Source organism: Bubalus bubalis, chromosome 1 (genome assembly GCF_019923935.1).
Source record: "Bubalus bubalis isolate 160015118507 breed Murrah chromosome 1, NDDB_SH_1, whole genome shotgun sequence".
Lineage (NCBI taxonomy): Eukaryota > Metazoa > Chordata > Mammalia > Artiodactyla > Bovidae > Bubalus > Bubalus bubalis.
In genome coordinates, this window is record NC_059157.1 from 102,310,778 (window position 1) to 102,331,113 (window position 20,336).

The following is a 20,336-nucleotide window of genomic DNA, read 5'->3' on the forward strand; positions in this document are numbered from 1 at the left end:
CTTAAAAATCAGTTAGCTCACAGTCCTTGGAATGCAAGCAGCACAGAACTGTTGTTTTAGGAATGTAAGTCCCATGGGCCCTGGGACTCTGAGTGCAGTTTGGGTTCCTTCTACAAACAGAGTGTGTCAACATTCCCCCCGTGGGACATCCTGGAGAGTGATGACTTCATGCTCACTAGCTCAGATTCTAACCCAGGAGCAGGTCTCAATGATGTCACGTCCTCAGCGTGGGTACAGAACCACAGGGGATTCAGGGAAATTCCTTGCTCTGCTCCTGTCCCCCATCTCCTGTTGTTTTTTGGCCGTCTCTAGCACCTGCCTTGACACCAGTGAAAGTAGCTAAGCTGCAAGAGTCAGTTTGACAAAGAAATTCATGTTCTTACCACCTCTTCCAGCTGCCCTTCACCCAGTCTGTGTTCAATGGAATCTGAGCCCCCTTTGGCATCAGATAAAGAAACAAAATTTTATTGTGATGGAAGCAAGCCCCTGTGTTTATTCAACCTACCCAAGAAAAAGAAAGCATTTCTGCTCATACTTGCTTACTGTGATTAGGCTTGATGAATACTCATTGTTCGTTTATTTCTGAAGTGGGATGAATGTTTATTTTATGCATGTGCTTACTTTTACTTTTTATCCCACACCCCCATTCTGTTTAGTAACTTATATCGATGAAGATGAAAATGAAATACTTGAATTGTCATTAAATGAAACATTCTCGGTCATGCTAAAGATTCCAGAGCAGTGTGTTTCTGAAGAGGAATTACCTGACATGCTCGAGAAGCGGGTAAGTTACCTTATGTATTGTTACTAAGTTCTTAGCATTAGAGTGTGAATTCTTCTGGAGCAGCTGGGTTAGAGCTAGCCAGTAAGTAGCTTCAAGCTTGGATTCTTTGGATACTGGCAGAAACCAGTGCTTAGAAATAGATTTTCTGTAGTGCAAAGCTGGAAGGAAGAGCCCTGGCCTCCTGCTGAATGTGTCCTGGAAGACAGTATTCTGTTTCTTACTCTGGTCTTAGGTTTGATTCAACCTGAAATTTTATTGAGGGTCTGTGAGGTGCTAGACAACATGCTTAGTGCCAGGGCCACAGAGGTTGTGCCCTCAAAGGGGGCTCAAAGTCCAAGTAGAGGAAGCAATTAAATAGTTATGAGCAGTGTGGTATGTTCCATCACCAAGATATGTACAGTGTGATTTACAGCCACAGAGGAGGGATGGAGGCTTGGAGGGCCTCCTGGAGGAGGCGATACTCAGGATGAGTCTTGAAATGTGAAGTAGGGGTATTCCAGATTAGAGAGCAGAGAACATAAGGGTATCTGCCCAGCGGTGTGCTATGACCTCCGCATGCTGTGTAGCAGAAATGCAGAGGTGAGGCTGAACGAAAGGAAGGGGTCAGATCATGACCCCTGGTTCTTTGGTGAGGTCCTGGAAGATTTTAATCTGCAGGCTGACATGGTCAGTTTCTCATTTTAGTCTTTCTGTGGTGATGGGAAAACATTGGAGGTGGAGTGCTTAGTTAGAAGGTATTGCAATAATCTGGTGAGGGAGACAAGTGAGGGAGCCTTGAATTAGGGCAATGTCAGGGGAGATAATTGAGGTTCAGGTGAGATTTCAGAGGTCTGTTCCCTCAATAGGACTTCATGGCTGGTAGGATGTGGGCTGAGGAGAGCATGGCTCCAGACTTCTGGTTGGGTGACCATGTGGGTGGATGGTGACATCATTCATGGAGCAGGGGATGCAGGAGAAGGAGCCTCTGTGTGTTATGGGGGCTCTGCAGTAAGACCACGAGGGTTGGTTGGAGCGGCCCTGGTTACCCTGTCAAAGACAGAGTGGTTCACAGTCAGACCCAGGAAAGTTTTTGAGAACTCTAAGCATGACCAGCCTGCTGTCTGTCACTCTTGTCCCTGTGGTAGATAGGTTGAATGGGGTGAGTTCCCTTTATTTCCTGAAGGGCAGAGTCGTAACCAGTGGATGGCCAGGGAAGTCCGCTCTTTTTCATTTTTGATGGAGGGATTTGCATTGGCCGAGGAGAGACCGAGTGAGCCAGGATCCACAGGTGTCGCTGTTCCAGGCTAGCCTCTGTGTCAGAGGGAGATGGATATCAGGCAGTCACTTACAAGCCATCTCTCTGGTCATAGAAGCAGATGTGAGCAGATTCTGCAGGTGTTTTTAGTTCATCGTGGTATAATGGCTGAGGAACAGGGACTGGTGGGTCTCTGGGGCAAGTTCACAGGCCTCTTTGAGTTGGTTCCTACTGTGATAAATGGAAATCACCTCACTTTCCCTGCATACCCACAGATGCATATAAAGAACTTTGTAAGGCATTTTTAAAAAGAATTATCTGATTTGCAGATGAAAAACATAAAGTGCAGTGAGGTGAAGAAACTTCTGCTCTCCGGTTTCCCAACAAATGTTCAGGAAAAAAAAATGGGGAACTTGGAGATATTACTATCTTACTGTCAAATTGAGAACCCTTTTCTTCCACTTAGGCCAGTTTCCAGGTTTGGAAAGTAAATGGGAATGGATATTGAAACACTGCGCCCCCTGTTTTGCTTTATTGTCTTGCTTTTCTACGCACAGTTTTCCTGGCTCCTCTCATATCTCAGTGCCAGTTTCCTTCTATTTGGGTTGGGTTGATAACTCAGCTTAAGCTAGCCTGGTAGCTACTCGGCATCATAGCTCAGCTTACCTGCTCGATGCCAGAGTCAGCGCTGGCCCCTCTGATAATGCAGGGGACGTATCCTCTTCCTCTGGAAGATTTTTTTTTTCTTTTTTTAACACTATCACTTTAAAAAAATTGAGATATAGTTGATACATACAGTATTATATGTTTCAGGTGTATGACATAGTGATTCACAATTTTTAAGGTCACATTCCACTTATAGTTGCTAAAGAATATTGGCTATATTCCCTGTGTTATAGAATATATCCTTATCGCCTGTTTATTTTATATATAGTAGTTTGTACTGCTTAACCCCCTACCTGCATCTTGCCCCTCCCCCTTCTCATTCTTCCCTGATAACCACTAGTTTGTTCTCTGCATCTGTGAGTCTGTTTCTTTTTTGTTGTTGTTATATTTACTCATTTCTTTTATTTTTTAGATTCCACATATAATTGATATCATACAGTATTTGTCATTCTCTGACTTATTTCACTTAGTGTAATACCCTCCAAGTCCATCCATGTTGTTGCAAATGGCAGAATTTTATTCTTTTTAATGGTTGAGTAGTTTTCCATTGTCTACATATACCACATCTTCTTTGTCCTTTCATCTGTTGATGGAGTCTTAGGTTGTGCCCGTATCTTGGCTATAGTAAATAATTGTGTGTGTGTTCAGCTGTGTTTGACTCTTTGTGACCCCATGGACTGTAGCCCATCAGGCTCCTCTGTCTGTGGAATTTTCCAGGCAAGAATACTGGAGTAGGTTGTCATTTCCTTTTCTGGGAAATCTTCCCACCTAGGGATTGAACCCCTATCTCATGAGTCTCCTGCACTGGCAGGCAGATTCTTCACCATTGGACCACCTGGAAAGCCCCATTGTAAATAATGGAAACTGGTTTCTGATGAGCCACTGTGCCTGACTTTGGTGATCAGCTCACTGCGCTCAAAGCTCAGTTTGCATTCAGCCTCACTGGCACAGTTTGGGAAACACCAGAGCAAGGGGTGAGGAGCGCCTCTTTTCACTTTTTTGATCCCAAAGTAGTGTGGTTGACAGCTCATAAATATGTAAATATTTCCTAATCATAGTAGGTGATGGTGCCACAAATAAAAATGTTAGAGTGGACACTGAAATTGATCTAGTATACCACTCCATCTCTTAACGTGAAATCTTAAAACTTTTTCTGAGTATCAATGTGCAAAAAACACAGTGCTTAGGCCCCTAAGAATTAATGAAAGGAAGAATGAGAGGAAGGGAACAAAGAAGGAAGGACAGACATAATTTCTGACAAAAGAAGCTCAGTCTAAAAGGAAGAGAGGGATAACCAGGTGGAATTTGATGTATGACGCAGGGCACCCAAAGCTGGTGCTCTGTGACAGCCTGGAGGGATAGGGTGGGGATGGAGGTGGGTGGGGGCTTCAGGATGACCGGGACACATGTATACCTATGGCCAATTCATATTGATGTTTGGCAAAAGCCATCACGATATTATAATTCTCCTGCAATTAAAATAAAAAAATAAAAGGAAGAGAGGGATATTGTTGTTTTCAGTGCTTGAGAAAAAATGCCCTCTCTAGCATCCTCATCCTCCTCCCTGTTCTGAGCAGTCCTGGGACTGCTCCAACCTCCGGGTTTTCTAAATGACTGTTGGCCTGTTGGCAACTTTCTCTGGGGCTCAAAAACTCTAAGACGGCCCAGTCATTTTCCCCGCAGAGTTCTTGACACTTTTTATGCTACTTTCGTCCTTGTTCAGGAGACACTGTCCCCCTCGCTTCATTTCCACTGGGTTGTGTGGTAAAACGTGAGGACGCTGGGCTTAGTGTCTAACATCCAGGACTAGATTCCTTGCTAGCAGAGTGACCTAGGGCATGTTTTGTAACCTCCCTGAATGCCTAGACTTTTTTTTTTTAATCAGCACAAAGGGAACAGAGAGCAGAGATAGCAGTGCCTCTTATGTCAGTTTCTTATGCAGACGACAGCCATAGTGACAGGGTTACAGGAAGTGCTCGCAACCCCTCTGCTCTACCTTGGAGAAACTGGATTGTCACCAGTGAATGCAGTGGGACCAAACAACGGATGCAGCCTCCCTGAGATTCTGCTGAGGGTGGGTGGGAGACGACGGGCAGGTTTTCCTTGGGGGTAGTTCTGCTGTTTGCTGCGGAATAAAGCAGTGAGGCGACAAGCCATGATGGGTGCAGCGGGGCACACCGAGCTCAGCACAGAGGAACCGTGGGGGTGAAATTTCCAGAACGACGTTAAGGCTGAGGCTTCAGGCCGGCAAGAGTGGATCTAGCTACAGGCTTGCTTCCAGCCTCAGAGCTGGATTCGTGCTGGGGGTGTACCCAGATCCCAGCACTGTCCTGCCTGCTAAGAACAAGGCATTTAAACTTCAAAGTAATAATTTTGAAGAGATGCAATGTAAATATGTTCAGCCACAAGTTCTGGGATACTATAGGTTAGGATTTACATCTCTGAGACATGATGAAAAGACTGATCAAAGAGTGGGAGAAGATATCTGTGACATAAAACCAACAGCGAGTATCCAGAGTGTAAATCAGTTTGGGTAAGAAAAATGCAACCCAAGAGAAAGAACACTGACAGACAATTCAAAGGTGAGAAATCCCACAGAGTTAAGGATTTTCATGAAAGACATCCTTCCATCTTTTCATGAAAAGATGCTCAACCTCACTAGAACGCAATATGACAGTGTGAAACACAATGAAAACTCATCAGATTGGCAAAAATTGTAAAATCTGGTGATCTTAAATGCTGGCAAGGCTGTGGGCAATAGAGCACTTGTGCATTGCTGGGAGGCAGTGAAATGGAGTGCAATTCAGAAAGAGTTAAGGTAGAGATGTGCTAACTTTTAGACCCAAGTCCACCTCTTGGTATATGGCCTAGGAAATCTCATACCTGTATGAGAAGAGGGGCTTGGGGATGTTCAAGCAGATCACCTCAGCACAGTCGTGGCAGGAGGCGGTCGGAAGCAAAGCACACGGCCACCAGGATGGGGAGGGAGGGGGTGGAGCTGTCACTTCACGGAATCTCTGCAGAGTTAGGAGTCAGACTGAATGACCTCCATCTGGATGTACATTGTGTTGTTTAGTTGCTCGGTTCAGTTCAGTTCAGTTCAGTTCAGTTGCTCAGTCGTGTCCGACTCTTTGCAACCCCATGAATCGCAGCACGCCAGGCCTCCCTGTCCATCACCATCTCCCAGAGTTCACTCAAACTCACGTCCATCGAGTCGGTGATGCCATCCAGCCATCTCATCCTCTGTCGTCCCCTTCTCCTCCTGCCCCCAATCCCTCCCAGCATCAGAGTCTTTTCCAATGAGTCAACTCTTCGCTTGAGGTGGCCAAAGTACTGGAGTTTCAGTTTTAGCATCATTCCTTCCAGAGACCACCCAGGGCTAGAGTCTTCTCCAACACCAGAGTTCAAAAGCATCAATTCTTCGGTGCCCGGCTTTCTTCACAGTCCAAATCTCACATCCATACATGACCACTGGAAAAACCATAGCCTTGACTAGACAGACCTTTGTTGTCAAAGTAATGTCTCTACTTTTGAATATACTATCTAGGTTGGTCATAACTTTCCTTCCAAGGAGTAAGTGTCTTTTAATTTCATGGCTGCAGTCACCATCTGCAGTGATTTTGGAGCCCCCAAAACATACAGTCTGACACTGTCTCCAGTGTTTCCCCATCTATTTGCCATGAAGTGATGGGACCAGATGTCATGGTCTTCATTTTCTGAATGTTGAGCTTTAAGCCAACTTTTTCACTCTCCTCTTTCACTTTCATCAAGAGGCTTTTTAGTTCCTCAGTTGTGTTCAACTCTTTGCCACCCCACGAACTGTAGCACGCCAGGCTTCTCTGTCTTTCACTATCTCCTGGAGCTTGCTCAAACTCATGTCCATTGAGTCGGTGATGCCATCCAACCATCTCGTCCTGTGTCATCCCCTTCTCCTCCTGCCTTCAGTCTTTCCCAGCATCAGGGTCTTTTCTTTTTCAGTGAGTTGGCTCTTCAAATCAGATGGCCAAAGTACTGGAGCTTCAGCTTCAGCATCAGTCCTGTCAATGAATATTCAGGGTTGATTTCCTTTAGGATTGACTGTTTGATCTTGCTCTCCAAGGGACCATTGTGGGTAAACTGCAAATGTGATTTGAGTGAAAAAAATCAAGTCAGAGAAGGTGTAGAATATGGTATGTTTTATTTGAATAAAAACATGCATTGAATTTATATATGTATTTCTAAAAAGATCACGTCTTTGGGGACTTCCCTGGCAGTTCAGTGGTTAAGACTACACTTCCAATGCAGGGGGCATGGGTTCTCTTCCTGGTTGGAAAACTAAGATCCAGCATGCTGTGTGGAGCAGCCAAAAAAAAAAAAAAATTATGTATACTTATGATTACACAAGGGAGTGTTACATTCATAAAAATATGTGCAGAAAAGATACATGACAGCTTCAGGACAGTGGTTAGTAGTGGGCAGGGAGAGAGGACAGCGGAACAGTGTGTGAGAATAACTTTAGCTGTGCTGTGTTTCTTCAGGTAAAGGGCTCAGCTACATATGGTAAAATGTGAAGGCATGAAACGTGGGTAGTGGGAACACAGGTGTCCTTATTTTTTATGGTTGCAACACTTGATGGCTAAAATAAGAACTTTGTGTCTTTGCAATTGTACCACTCATTTGGTTGCATTATCCAGAAACCACATGGCTGTGTCTCCTTGGAGTGAAGTTCCAGGGAAAGGAGAGAAGAGGCCTTCCTTTGTCTGGTGATATGCAGGCCCCTGAGTCGCCTGTTCTCAGTCTTCCCAGCCCTTTGGAGATTCCCGCCTTCCTGTGGTGCTTGGGTCTGTGTGGGCTCAGGCTGTTGACCAGTCAGACCACAAGTCACAGGTCAACGTGCAAGAGATGCTGAAAATCCCAGCCTGATCACCTGGTCCTTACAAATGCTGCTGCTACTGCTAAGTCATTTCAGTCGTGTCCGACTCTGTGTGACCCCATAGACGGCAGCCCACCAGGCTCCATCATCCCTGGGATTCTCCAGGCAAGAACACTGGAGTGGGTGGCCATTTCCTTCTCCAATGCATGAAAGTGAAAAGTCAAAGTGAAGCCGCTCAGTCGTGTCCGACCCTCAGCGACCCCATGGACTGCAGCTTTCCAGGCTCCTCCCTCCATAGGATTTTTCAGGCAAGAGTACTGGAGTGGAGTGCCATTGCCTTCTCCGCCTTACAAATGAGGTCCCTTTAAATGAGTGCCAACTTGAATTTAGATTGGTGTGGGGCCCACTCTCTTCCTGTTTCTTCACCCAGAGCCTCTTGGTAAGTTCATTCCTCCCTAGGGTGGAATTTCCATCACCTAGGAGTAGTTTTGCTTTGTCAGGTGATATGCAGTATGATCTGGCTGTGATGTGTGGTTGTTAACTTGTCCCTGTTTGCTTTAGGTTACACACGTGTACAGTGATTCACCAGCTCTGAACCGCTATTTCACTTCGGTTGAAGTCATGGACTTCAGGTAAGAATGTAGAGTATTACAGTCTCTCTCTGAAGGTGGACAGTCATCATGAGTTACCCAAAAGGACTTCCCTAACCCCAAAGCACGAAGTTCAGTTCAGTTCAGTTCAGTCGCTCAGTCATGTCCGACTCTTTGTGACCCCATGGACCGCAGCACGCCAGGCCTCCCTGTCCATCATCAACTCCTGGAGTCCACCCAAATCCATGTCCGTTGAGTCAGTGATGCCATCCAACCATCTCATCCTCTGTCGTCCCCTTCTCCTCCTGCCCTCAATCTTTCCCAGCATCAGGGTCTTTTCAAATGAGTCAGCTCTTCGCATGAGGTGGCCAAAGTACTGGAGTTTCAGCTTCAACATTAGTCTTTCCAATGAACACCCAGGACTGATCTTTAGGATGGACTGGTTGGCTCTCCTTGCAGTCCAAGGGACTCTCAAGAGTCTTCTCCAACACCACAGTTCAAAAGCATCAATTCTTCGGGGCTCAGCCTTCTTTATAGTCCAACTCTAACATCCATACATGACCACTGGAAAAACCATAGTCTTGACTAGATAGACCTTTGTTGGCAAAATAATGTCTCTGCTTTTTAATATGCTGCCTATGTTGGTCATAACTTTCCTTCCAAGGAGTAAGCGTCTTTTAATTTCATGGCTGCAATCACCATCTGCAGTGATTTTGGAGCCCAGAAAAATAAAGTCAGCCACTGTGTCCACTGTTTCCCCATCTTTTTGCCATGAAGTGGTGGGACTGGATGCCATGATCTTACTTTTTCACCCTCCTCCTTCACCTTCATCAAGAGGCTCTTTAGTTCTTCTTCACTTCTGCCATAAGGATGGTGTCATCTGCATATCTGAGCTTATTGATATTTCTCCTGGCAATCTTGATTCCAGCTTGTGCTTCCTCCAGCCCAGCATTTCTCATGATGTACTCTGCATATAAGTTAAATAAACAGGGTGACAATATACAGCCTTGACGTACTCCTTTTCCTATTTGGAACATGGACCACAGCCTTGTCTAACTCACTGAAGCTATGAGCCATGCCGGGTAGGGCCACCCAAGACGGATGGGTCATGGTGGAGAGTTCTGACAAAACGTGGTCCGCTGGAAAAGGGAATGGCAAACCACTTCAGTATTCTTGCCTTGAGAACCCCACGAACAGCATGAAAAGGCAAAAAGATAGGACACTGAAAGATGAACTCCCCAGGTCGGTAGGTGCCCAATATGCTATTGGAGATCAGTGGAAAAATAACTCCAGAAAGAATGAAGAGACGGAGCCAAAGCAAAAACAATACCCAGTTGTGGATGTGACTGGTGATAGAAGCAAGGTCCGATGCTGTAAAGAGCAATATTGCATAGGAACCTGGAATGTTAGTTCCATGAATCAAGGCAAATTGGAAGTGGTCAAACAGGAGATGGCAAGAGTGAACATGGACATTTTAGGAATCAGTGAACTAAAATGGAATGGAATGGGTGAATTTAACTCAGATGACCATTTTATCTACTACTGTGGGCAAGACTCCCTTTAGAAGAAATGGAGTAGCCATCATAGTCAACAACAGAGTCCAAAACGCAGTACTTGAATGTGATCTCAAAAACGACAGAATGATCTCTGTTCGTTTGGGCTATGTGATCTCTGGCCACTAGAGGGAGCACTTTGCCAGTCGTTGGCAGGGACAGTGTTCTGATTCACTACTGGGACTGGCTTGACTGCAAAACTTAGCCTTGGGTGAGAGTCTCAGATGTGACCACTCTTAAATATTTTATTGCTACTTCTTAAACTAGGCCTTTAAAAAAAAATCTGGCCTTCTTGAACCAAAGGATAATTGTGAGAATTCTAAATGGGGAGGTAGCATTTAACAAGCTGTGTAGACCATTGATTAGCTGAGGATAGCCGTATGATTATTTTTCTTTTAGAAGTAGGAGAATATGTTCTAGAAAGAGAAAAACTCCCTTTCTTAGGTCCCCTTACTGAGAGTTGCAAAACTGTGGGAAGTAGAAGCAGGACAGAAACAGTTTCTCACTTTGGGGACAAACCAGGGAGGTAAGATATGCTGCAGGTACCCAGGGCCATCTGGGGAGTTTAGGATTGTGTATCCTGCCAATGCAGGGAGCTCTGGGCCCTACTTGGGCCATTTTATAGGTTAAGTGATGAACTGATTAAACTGGATAGCTTTGACAAGCACCTGTGGGAGAAAGGAGACCAGGGAGAGAAGGGCTTCCTTGGCCTGCCTCTGGGCAAAGCGTGGTGTTAGGCAGCTCTTGGAGCCTCTCCTGCATGGCCTCTCACGGCGGGCTTCTCGGGGTTGGGTTTTAGGTGAAAGGAGGAGGTTTGGATAACTGCAATTTTGTATGATAGGTGCATTGACAAGGGCTCTTCTAGGGTAGTACACTCTTTGCTTTTTTATACTGGGAGAGCATGTAGAACTCAAAAGATGTTTTTGCTAAAATCAATTTCCTGAGTTGCAGTCTGGTTCTGTTGATATGTTTATTGTCTCTGTTTGGTTTGCCTTTCAGTGGTGAAAACGCCACAATAATCTTCCGCCTGCACTTCAGGGTTCCTCCTGAAGATGACAGTTTTATGAAGTATGTGATGAGTGAGGAGTTCGTGCTGGGTGTTTTGCAGCAGGATTTCCATGATCAGAACATGGCTGGTTGTGAAACTCTGGGGCTTGATCCAGGATCCCTCTGCACCTACGATAAGTTGAGCATGTCCGGAAGGCAGAGCTGTGACGGTAAACGGGGGAACCAGGTGGGGCAGACAGCTTGCTTTGATTTCTGAGCAGGCGATCTTCCATGTCCATGGAGGTCACCCAGTCCCTACCCTTTGTGAGCACATAGAGAAGCTGGAAAAAAAAGTCATGGAAGCAAACTATAAAAATGAGGGTTGCTATGTGTTTCCTCGCTGTGGTTCACCCACATTCAAAGCTCTGAATCCCATGTCACAATATCATTAGACACCTTCATGGAAACGCCGTGGTCTCACCGGAGAAGCAAGTACTGAAGAATTTGAAGTAAATGGTATATTAAATTGTTGAAAGACGGTTCAATCTGGAGAATATCTTTTTCTGTTGAAGGCCACTAGTCTAAGATATTAACAGAGGGACATAAAAAGGCAAGCTTGTCTCTTTCTTAGAAGATTATAAGCAAAATGTGCATCCACGTTTAAGAATGGAATGAGGAAATGGACGTTGTTTAATAAGCATAGATGACACCCCACTTGTAAGAATCTGAGAACACTATACAAAACCTATCAGGAAGGAAGGTGGGAGTTGAGATTACCGCCAGCCTCTGAGACCTCCTCCCTGTGGTCTGCACTGTTGACCTTACTTTCCATTCTTGTTTTCCACTTCTAATTGCTCACTTGGATGGGTTTTGGATCTTGGTTAGTCCATAATGCTAATGATTTTGGATGGTTCCTTATCCACAATCCATCAGAAGCACTCTGTACATCAGTGGTAAATCCTAGTTGAATGAATGACAAAGGCAGTCACGAAGGAGATGTGGTGAGCAGCAGGCGTGGGGCCAGCCAAGGGTCAGAAGAGTGGAGCAGATTATAGAGCACACACATCCCCCGCGGTGTGAGAAGAGGTGTTTACCGTGATGACACTCGATTCTTGGGGACAGGAGGTAGAAGTGGACTAACCTTGGCCTGGGAGAGCAGAGAGTTATATAAAGCAGTTCTTAAAGCATTCTTTTCCCCAAATGAATAAAAGGAATGACATTCAGAGGGCCAGCTTCTAGCTCACTGGGAAAGTCACACAGTGAAGAGTTTCCTCACTGAGCATCTGAATAGATGGAGTGTGTCTGTGGGCCAGACCAGTAACATATTGTGTGGAGTGAAAAGGTTCTGCCTCCTCCACAGGAATTCTAAAAAGAAAGAAGGAGGAAAAGAAAGGAGGGAGAGAAGGCGGGAGGAAGAAAGGATCCTTCAGCCCCGTCCTCTGTACAGCGGAAAGAGAGAAGAGGCCCTCCGGCCTGCTGTGTGGTGACTGGCCTGGACTCTCTGAGCCTCCTCTCTGAAACTGTGGTCCCCAGCTCTTTCCAAATGGAGATGAGGGATTAGGAGGAGGGTGAGAAAGAGTTGAGGAGGATTATGAAGCTGGGAAGTCCACACAGAGTATGACAAACAGCAGGTTGCTTGTGAGGCCTGACAGACCTGGAGGTGAGCCTCAGACTCTGCGTGGCCCCCAGGATGCAGCCGTGAGCAACAGCGTTTCTGCTTCTCAAGGAGACCGCACTCTTTCTCTCGGGCATTTCTCCTGGGCCGGGGGGTCTCCATGACCCCACACCCTCTTTGCAGAGCCTGGACAGTGTTTGATATTTTCAGGAGTGTGAGTATCAGTTTCCTCTCAAATGGAAGGGAAGACAGTGACCATTTGGAAAGCAAGCAAGGACAAAGAGAGTCTAGAGGGCAGGGAGGCAGAGGGGCAACTCAGGGCAAATCCAGAGGGAGGGCGGAGAGGGGTGGCAGGAACCAGAGGGGCCCCAGGAGGGACCAGCAAGGCCTGGGGTTCTGAGGCCGACTCCCACGTTCCCAGGCACTGTGGGCTTGGCAGGGTAGCCCCTTCTGCGATGAGCTAGGCAGCTGGTTTCCCACAAAGATCATGTTCTAATTCTTCAAAGAGCAAAGCTTCTTTTTTTTTTTTGGCCATTAAAAAAAATTATTGGAGTATAGTCAGTTTACAGTGTTGTGCTAATTTCTGCCGTATAGTGACGTAGTTATACCTATATCTATCTGTCAAAGAGTCGGACATGATTGAGCGACTAAGCACAGCACATATCTATTTATATGCATATGTTCTTTTTCAGATTCTTTTCCATTGTGGTTTATCATAGGATATTGAATAGAGTTCCCTGTGTTATACAGTAAGACCTTGTTCTTTATCCATTCTCTATATTATAGTTTGTATCCACTAACCCCAAACTCCTGATCCATCACTCTACCAGCCTTTCTCCCGCTTGGCAGCCACAAGTCTGTTCTACAAAGGGCAGTGGATTTTAAAATTGCTTGGTTCAAATGCCCCTTAGAGAATTTGGAGACAGCCGTGTAATTTCTCCCTGGAAAAAATGCACACACTCTTCCCCCTGGACAGAATTTTACAATTTCAGGGATTCCAAGGATTCCCTGGAGCCAGTCTGCAGTTCTTGGAATTTCCAACGTGTGTGCTAGAGAACCTGAACCTTAAATTAGCTTGTAATTTGGATCCCTAAGGGATTGTTTGTGTATTTTTCATTCTCTAATTCGGGAATATGACTGCTTGACCTAACTGCAAGCATTTTGATGCCTTCTACAAAGAAAAACTTCCTTTAATATTAGAGTCATAAGGGAATTTTTTAATTTATATTTTCTTGCAGTGTTAATTGAGATATAATTAACAAATAAGACAGTATAAGTTTAAGGGTTACAGAATAGTGACCCAACCCATATATTGTGAAATGATTGCCATAATAAGTGCAGTTAACATCCATCACCATCACCTTGTAAGTTACAAAACTATTTTTCCCCTTGTGAGAACTTGTTCCCAGGACTGATTTATAACAGGAAGTTTGTGTTTTTTGACCACCTTCATTCAATTCCTCCTCCTTCACACCTTGCCTTTTCAGTTCAGTTCAGTTCAGTCGCTCAGTCGTGTCCGACTCTTTGCGACCCCATGAATCGCAGCACGCCAGGCCTCCCTGTCCATCACCAACTCCTGGAGTTCATTCAAACTCATGTCCGTCGAATTGGTGATGCCATCCGGCCATCTCATCCTCTGTTGTCCCCTTTTCCTCCTGCCCCCAATCCCTCCCAGCATCAGAGTCTTTTCCAATGAATCAACTCTTTGCATGAGGTGGCCAAAGTACTGGAGTTTCAGCTTTAGCATCATTCCTTCCAAAGAACACCCAGGGCTGATCTCCTTTAGAATGGACTGGTTGGATCTCCTTGCAGTCCAAGGGACTCTCAAGAGGCAACCATCAATCTGATCTCTGTTTTTATGAGTTTGGAGATTCTACATGTAAGTGAGATCTTGCAATATTTGTCTTTCTCTGACTTATTTCACTTAGCATAATATCCTCAAGGTTAAGGGAATTTTTTTTTGGTGATGGATTGCTCCTTCCCCATCCCCCTATTCCTTGAGCTTCTTCATCTAGTGGAGGGTAGGGTCTTGAGATAAGGAGGGGAAATATGTTTTACAATGTAAAACAGCTGTATGACTTATTTTGAACCTTGTGAGTTATTTTGGACGTGGGGTAGTTATTTTGTACTGTTTTCTGACCTGTGAAGGAGTCAACCGGTAGACTGAGTAAGGAACAAAAGCAAAAACTGATCAGTGTGAGAGAGAAGAGGAAAGAGTTCCAGGCAATGAGAATGATGAATCTTGTTTTACAAATCTGGGGTAAACTATGGGCTGCTGGCAGAGAGGCCAGAGTGCGCATTCTGCCCTTGAAAAGACTACCTGGGGTGTCAAGGGCAACCGTTGAGGTTGTTTACAGATTCCCCAGAAAGCGCAGTGTTTATCCAAAGAATACTGCTTCTCAATCAGTGCGGTTTTGTCCCCCAGGGGTATTTGGCAAGGTCCGGAGACATTTTAATTGTCATAATTGGGAGTGTATGTGGGATCCTAGCATCTAGGATGCCAGAGGCCAGGGATTCTTTAAGCCTCTTACAAAGCACAGGACAGATTCTGACAGCAAAGGAAGATCCAGCCTCAAACATCAACCACCAGAACCCCACTGTGGAGTACGTGGGCTCCCCGTGTCTTGTCCTCAGTCATTGCCCAAATGCCTTGGCCTTAGGCCAGCTCTGCACCATTTCCCTCATTAGAATTTCTCACTGTATATTGTGCTTATATTAAAAAAAATGAAAATTTAGAAATATTTTTATGATTAGACTATGGAAAAAAGATTGACTGTTAAAATGTCCTTTGCATCCAGAAGTCCTCATCAAAATGTTATTTATCATGAATTATGCCAAAGTAAATAAGCAAACAATGTGTTATTTCCTTTTTTTTTTTTTTTAAATGTGGTGGGGGTTGTCTCACAGTTTTGAAAGAGCTTACCTACCCTCAACTTTCCTCATTCCTATTTAGTTTTAAACAAACAAAAAGCAGCAAAAATCAAAAACAAAGCAAAATTTTATCTATCCCCAGTGCAGGGGGGGAACCTCAACTTAACTACCCAGGTCTAAACCCGATCTGTTATTTCCTTTTGAAAGGAATTCAGGAGTTGTGAACCTGTGTGTGTGTGTATGCTACGTGGAGAGTAAATCTCCTCTGTTAAGAGTTTACACATATTCCAGTTTTACATTGGAGTTCATAATCAAACCCAGTGAAATAAAATAAAAACATAAATGTTTAAAATAATTATGCCTTTTTTTTAAACGTGACTCTTGTTTCTATTTCCTTTTCAGAATGATGAAGGTTGATCTATGTCTGACAGTAGCACTCTGCTGAACTTTGGGATGCGGAGAGTTCATTCCACTTTACAGAAGAGATCCTGAGAATTAACATGGAAGGACTCAAAATGATGAGAGGCGTGGAGGCGGTCCTTTTCCTCCAGCTTCTGCACAGTTAGAGTCTGCTTCAGTGTTTAACAAAACAATACTCCAGCTCTGCCCCAGCTGGGTCCGGATGGGGTGGCATGATGGGGCGCCTGGCAGACCTGCAGGGGGAGGTCCCTTCACCCACAATGGACACGCTCTTTTTAGGGCAAGGGGTTCTTTCAGGCAGGATCCCGCCAACCGGGGCTGGAGGAGAGAGAACAGGGAGAGGCCAAGCAAGGGAGAGTTCAGCCAGTTGCTCTCCTCCCTCTCAACCCTACATTTGACCTACCTCCAGACAAGGCTGTGAGGAAAAGGCGTGCACTTTGTCAAAGGTAATTAACATTGTTCATGTCTACTTCCAAGACACGTTGACTTGTCACATCTCAGGAAACCAGCCTTGGCATGTCACCCAATGTTACAGCATTATGTAACACTACAGAAATGAGATGTGTGTTTCTTAATTATTTCCCTGCATAATTACTGTGTCTCCTGAACACCTCTTTTGGAGACACGGGTCCCTGTGAATTTTGAACACACGGCTCTTCATTTTGGATAGTTTGTCCATTTATATTTTCATCAGCTTCCATCAGACAATCGTTAAGACTGCTTACCATCTGCTAGAGGTAGTTCATGTTGACTTTTTGTTATCTGGGGTCACTAGCCTTCCTGTAGGACTCAGTGTCTTCAAGCACTGATTGTGTATCTTATTGAAGATGGTTGTGAAATAGGAAGAACCACTCTCAGAACTAAACCGCTGGAAGTTTAATGCCAGATCCTTTGGCAGGTGAGGGTTGGGGGGTACAAGAGGGACTGTGTTGGTCGCCTACAGACATAGAATTACCTGTCAAGAGGGAACAGAGTGTCTTGTTAGGAAAATAACATTGCTGGAAATTTTCCAGGCAAGTTCTGTGGTTACGTAATGAGAGGTTCATAGCCTCAGGATCTTAACTGGGCCCGGTGGATGATGTCAGGGGAGGGCAGCTGTGTAAGGGGATGTGTCAGAGTGTGCATCTCAGGCTAGGTTTGTTGAGCTCTTTAAGACCCAGGACTCTGGATAATGTGAATGTGCTTTGTTATTTAATTGGAAGATATGTTTATTGTAACTCGGTGTCTCATTTTGAGCATAGTTCCTCAAACTAGTGAAACAGGTGAATTTCCCTTCTTCCTCTTTATATTTTATATGTCAAACCTAAACTTTCATGTTTGTACTTTTAAGAAAATAATGAAGAACTTCTTTGGAGAGGATTTAAAATATTGACAATAAATTATTTTTGCTTCCATTTTGCTGTATTAATGTTTGCTCTGTAGGCATTAACTCTCCAGGGCCTGGGTTTGGACTGGCGTGTCCTTGCAGTAATTGGTGTTGGAAGCGACCTTTTCATGAGGGCAGCTTCCCCTTCTGAGTGAATAAGATTGAACCCGCCTGGGCTGGGTCCTCCTCTCCCTGTTCCTGTTGCAGAGGGGCTGTCTCTTCTCGCCACTTCCCTTGGGGCCCTGCGGGCATGACCAGGTGTCTGAAGAGCCTGGGGCTAGAAGGAAGGGCTGGTTCCTGTCTGGAGGCAGGACTGGGTTTGGTTCTGATCTTCCCTTCTCTGTTGGAAACCACCAAGATACAAGCACCTTGCCTCAGGTTTTGACCACTTGAAAGTCATAGAGAGGATTTTCTGTTGGTTTGACCCTTCTGCCCAAATGGCGTGGAAAGAAATGAACTTTGTGATTAGAGCATTTTGAGGTGTTTGGGGGGGGAATGACATTTATACACATTTTGCTACAGGAGATGAATTAATTGGCTCCCACGCATCTTTATACCACATGGTGCATAAGAAGGTTTCAACAAATATCTGTGGTATAACAGCATTTTTTTTTTTTTTTTTTTTGAGGCTTGTGAGATCCTAGTTCCCTTACCAGGAATGGAACCCAGGCATTGGACAGCCAGGGAATTCCCAAGTGAACTATTTTGGGGCTGCCTCTCTGTGCTGTCTGCAGGATCTTAGTTTCCTGAAAGGGATCGAACCTGAGCCCTCTTCAGTGGAAGCATGGAGTCCTAGCCACTGGACCACTGGGAAATCTCTCACTGAAGGACTTGAGAAGAAAAACTGGGAGTCACTTAAGTATGGACAGAAAGTACACAACAGATCAGTGGAACCTGCCCTCTCCCCATCTCCAAAGAAAATTCTAGCCATGTCCCATTCTTTTCTGCCTTTCAGTTTAACTTAGTTTTGCAGATTGTTTTTAATGATGTGAGTTGCAGAAGGCTACAGAATATACTAATGAAGATGAGAATGATAAGAAGGAAAAAAACTGCTGGTCTTATTAGCGACTCAGGCTCTGCACAGATGAAATGGGAAACAGCGGGAAAAACAAGATATTAAAGATGAACTGTAGGACTGTGTGATGGTCAGAGAAAAGGGTGAAAAGTCTAGTTTAACTGGAGGAGGCTTTATTAGCAAGTAGGACTGGAGCTGAACTTTGAAGCAATAGTGGGATTTGAGTAGACACATTTTCTTTCTTTTTACATGTTTGTGTCTTAGGATGAGACACATGTTTTCATCTTTTCCCTTTAGATATGGACTCCTGCCTTATTCAAAGTCTAGTGCTGCGAAAAATGGGAGAAGTCTCTATAAATCTTCCCCTCTCGGCTCCCATTATTGTTTCAAAATAAGCTTATTCACACAATTACTACATTGCCAGCAGCAACTTTTCCTTTATGATCCGAGTTCATTATCCTCTTAGCAGCAGAAGGCAGTTCTCTCATCTTATCGTTAGGAAACCAAGGTACGGAAAGGTGGAAGGACCAGCCCAGAATCCCACAGTTGTGGGGAGCAAAGTCCAGCCTAGTGGGAAACACCTGATCAATGGCCTCCAACTGGTGGGCACTCCAGGGTCATGCAGGCTACAGGGTCAGGCCTGGCTACCTTCTGGAAATCCATGAAGAGCACAGGAGGTAGGGAAGGGGATGGGTTGAGAGGTGGGTTATCAGACTGAGCAAGACTCTCTGGGGTGATCATGACCACTCAACCCTTTACCAAGTGCCTCTGTTAGGAAAGTGGAACTTACACAGATCCAATTAACAGTTGACAGATCCGAGGCACACTCAGATCAAGTGGCTCACAACTAGCTTTCTGAACTCAGTAGGTTGACTTGGAAAAGAACAGAGTCAGATAAAATGTAAACAGTATCTCCTTTTCCTCTGAAGGCTCCTGTGGAACCTTGAGGCCTCAACGTTCCTGTTCTACCTACACCCTTCTATTCCTTCCATAGTTGAAGCCCCTGTCACCCAAGGTTGTCTTAAAAGCATTAGCATTTGAATAATGCTATTTATTTAAAACAATTTATTTGTTGTCAACGGTAGATTTTCTTGACCTATCTTTGTTCTTCTCTTGTACCTCTGTTGTGTTCTAACATAAGAATTTATTCACAGACTAAGAGATTATTTATAGGTACTAGTGTGAGCATAAAGCAGAAACCACAAAACCTGCAGACACTGCATATGCCTCTGCGAACTTTGGCTATGTGTAGTTTTAAGATCAGCATGGGGGAGGGGAGTTTTCCGATTGTATGTGTGACTTAAGGGAGCATTTTAAATTCTCAGGCTCAGTTTCTTATCAAGAACAGGAATTCTTTAATTTAGGGATTGCATCCCCAAATGAAATTGTATACAAATTTGTCTGTGTGTGTCTGAAGGTACATTTTCTGTAAAAAGAGTACACTGCTTTCATTAGAAATCCTGAAGTCTATGGAAAACAGATCAGCATTAAATACAGCCATAGTAGGTATTTCAAAGACTCTCTTGCTCAAAAATAGTTTCCTTTCATAATTCCTTTAAATTTCATTATAAGACAGTTTTCTTTGTTTAAGCATTTATACTTAATATGTTCCCCAAATGAAGCATATTTGGGACAGATAATACTTTTACAGGGTAAGACCCAAACAACTATAACTTATTATGTTGTAACTACAAACACTTACTAATCAACTTCCACAGTGGTCCAATTTCTAAGTGAAAAATCCCCAGTAATTACGTGTCTGCCTTGAAGGGAGACTGCCAAGTGGCCCTGAATCACCGGACACATCAGTGCAAATTTTTCTCTATACATGATAAAGATTTTTGTATCCTTTTGCTTGTTGACAGAATTTGTTCGTAATCTGTGGCAGATGATGTACACACATTGAATGAAATCCTCCTGCTTATGGGTGATGGAGCTGAGCCTCTTACATGCTCAAGTTCACAGATCGAGGAAGAGATGAAACCAGGACTCAAATCATTAATCGTCTGACTCTAGCACGCGCACTCTTTGCCCTAAGCCACATTACATCTTGTACTGTATTCTCCGTTGCCATGCATGCCTCCTTTTGAAATTGAGTGTATCTCGACCAAAGGTCAAAGTTAGGATTCCATGTGGAAGAATTTTGCTGAAACTAGGAAGTTAGCAGAGGACACGATATTAAGATGTGATTGGCTTAGCTCAAGATCATGGACTGACTGAAGCCTCATCAAACCTGTGTTGACACATCCAACCTTAAGTCACTGAATTATCCCAACAGGGCACTTAGCACATTTTAAATAGCAACACTGTTTAACTTTGGTTCACTGGGGAGCAAAAAGGCGATTAAACTCATAATGCATCTACTACTTGTCTCAACAAGCTT

General features: G+C 44.4%; 1 protein-coding gene across 1 annotated transcript in view; it reads left to right on the forward strand.

Moving 5' to 3' along the window:
* Positions 1 to 16,966, forward strand: part of C1H3orf52 (chromosome 1 C3orf52 homolog) — a 41,582-nt gene extending 24,616 nt beyond the window's left edge. Inside the window, exons 3-6 of the mRNA XM_006046555.3 lie at positions 657 to 784; positions 8,098 to 8,168; positions 10,679 to 10,896; positions 15,555 to 16,966. Of these exons, the coding sequence (XP_006046617.1) occupies positions 657 to 784; positions 8,098 to 8,168; positions 10,679 to 10,896; positions 15,555 to 15,559 (422 nt within the window). The 3' untranslated portion in view covers positions 15,560 to 16,966. The remainder of the gene's footprint in view (positions 1 to 656; positions 785 to 8,097; positions 8,169 to 10,678; positions 10,897 to 15,554) is intronic.
* Positions 16,967 to 20,336: the final 3,370 nt, after the last annotated feature.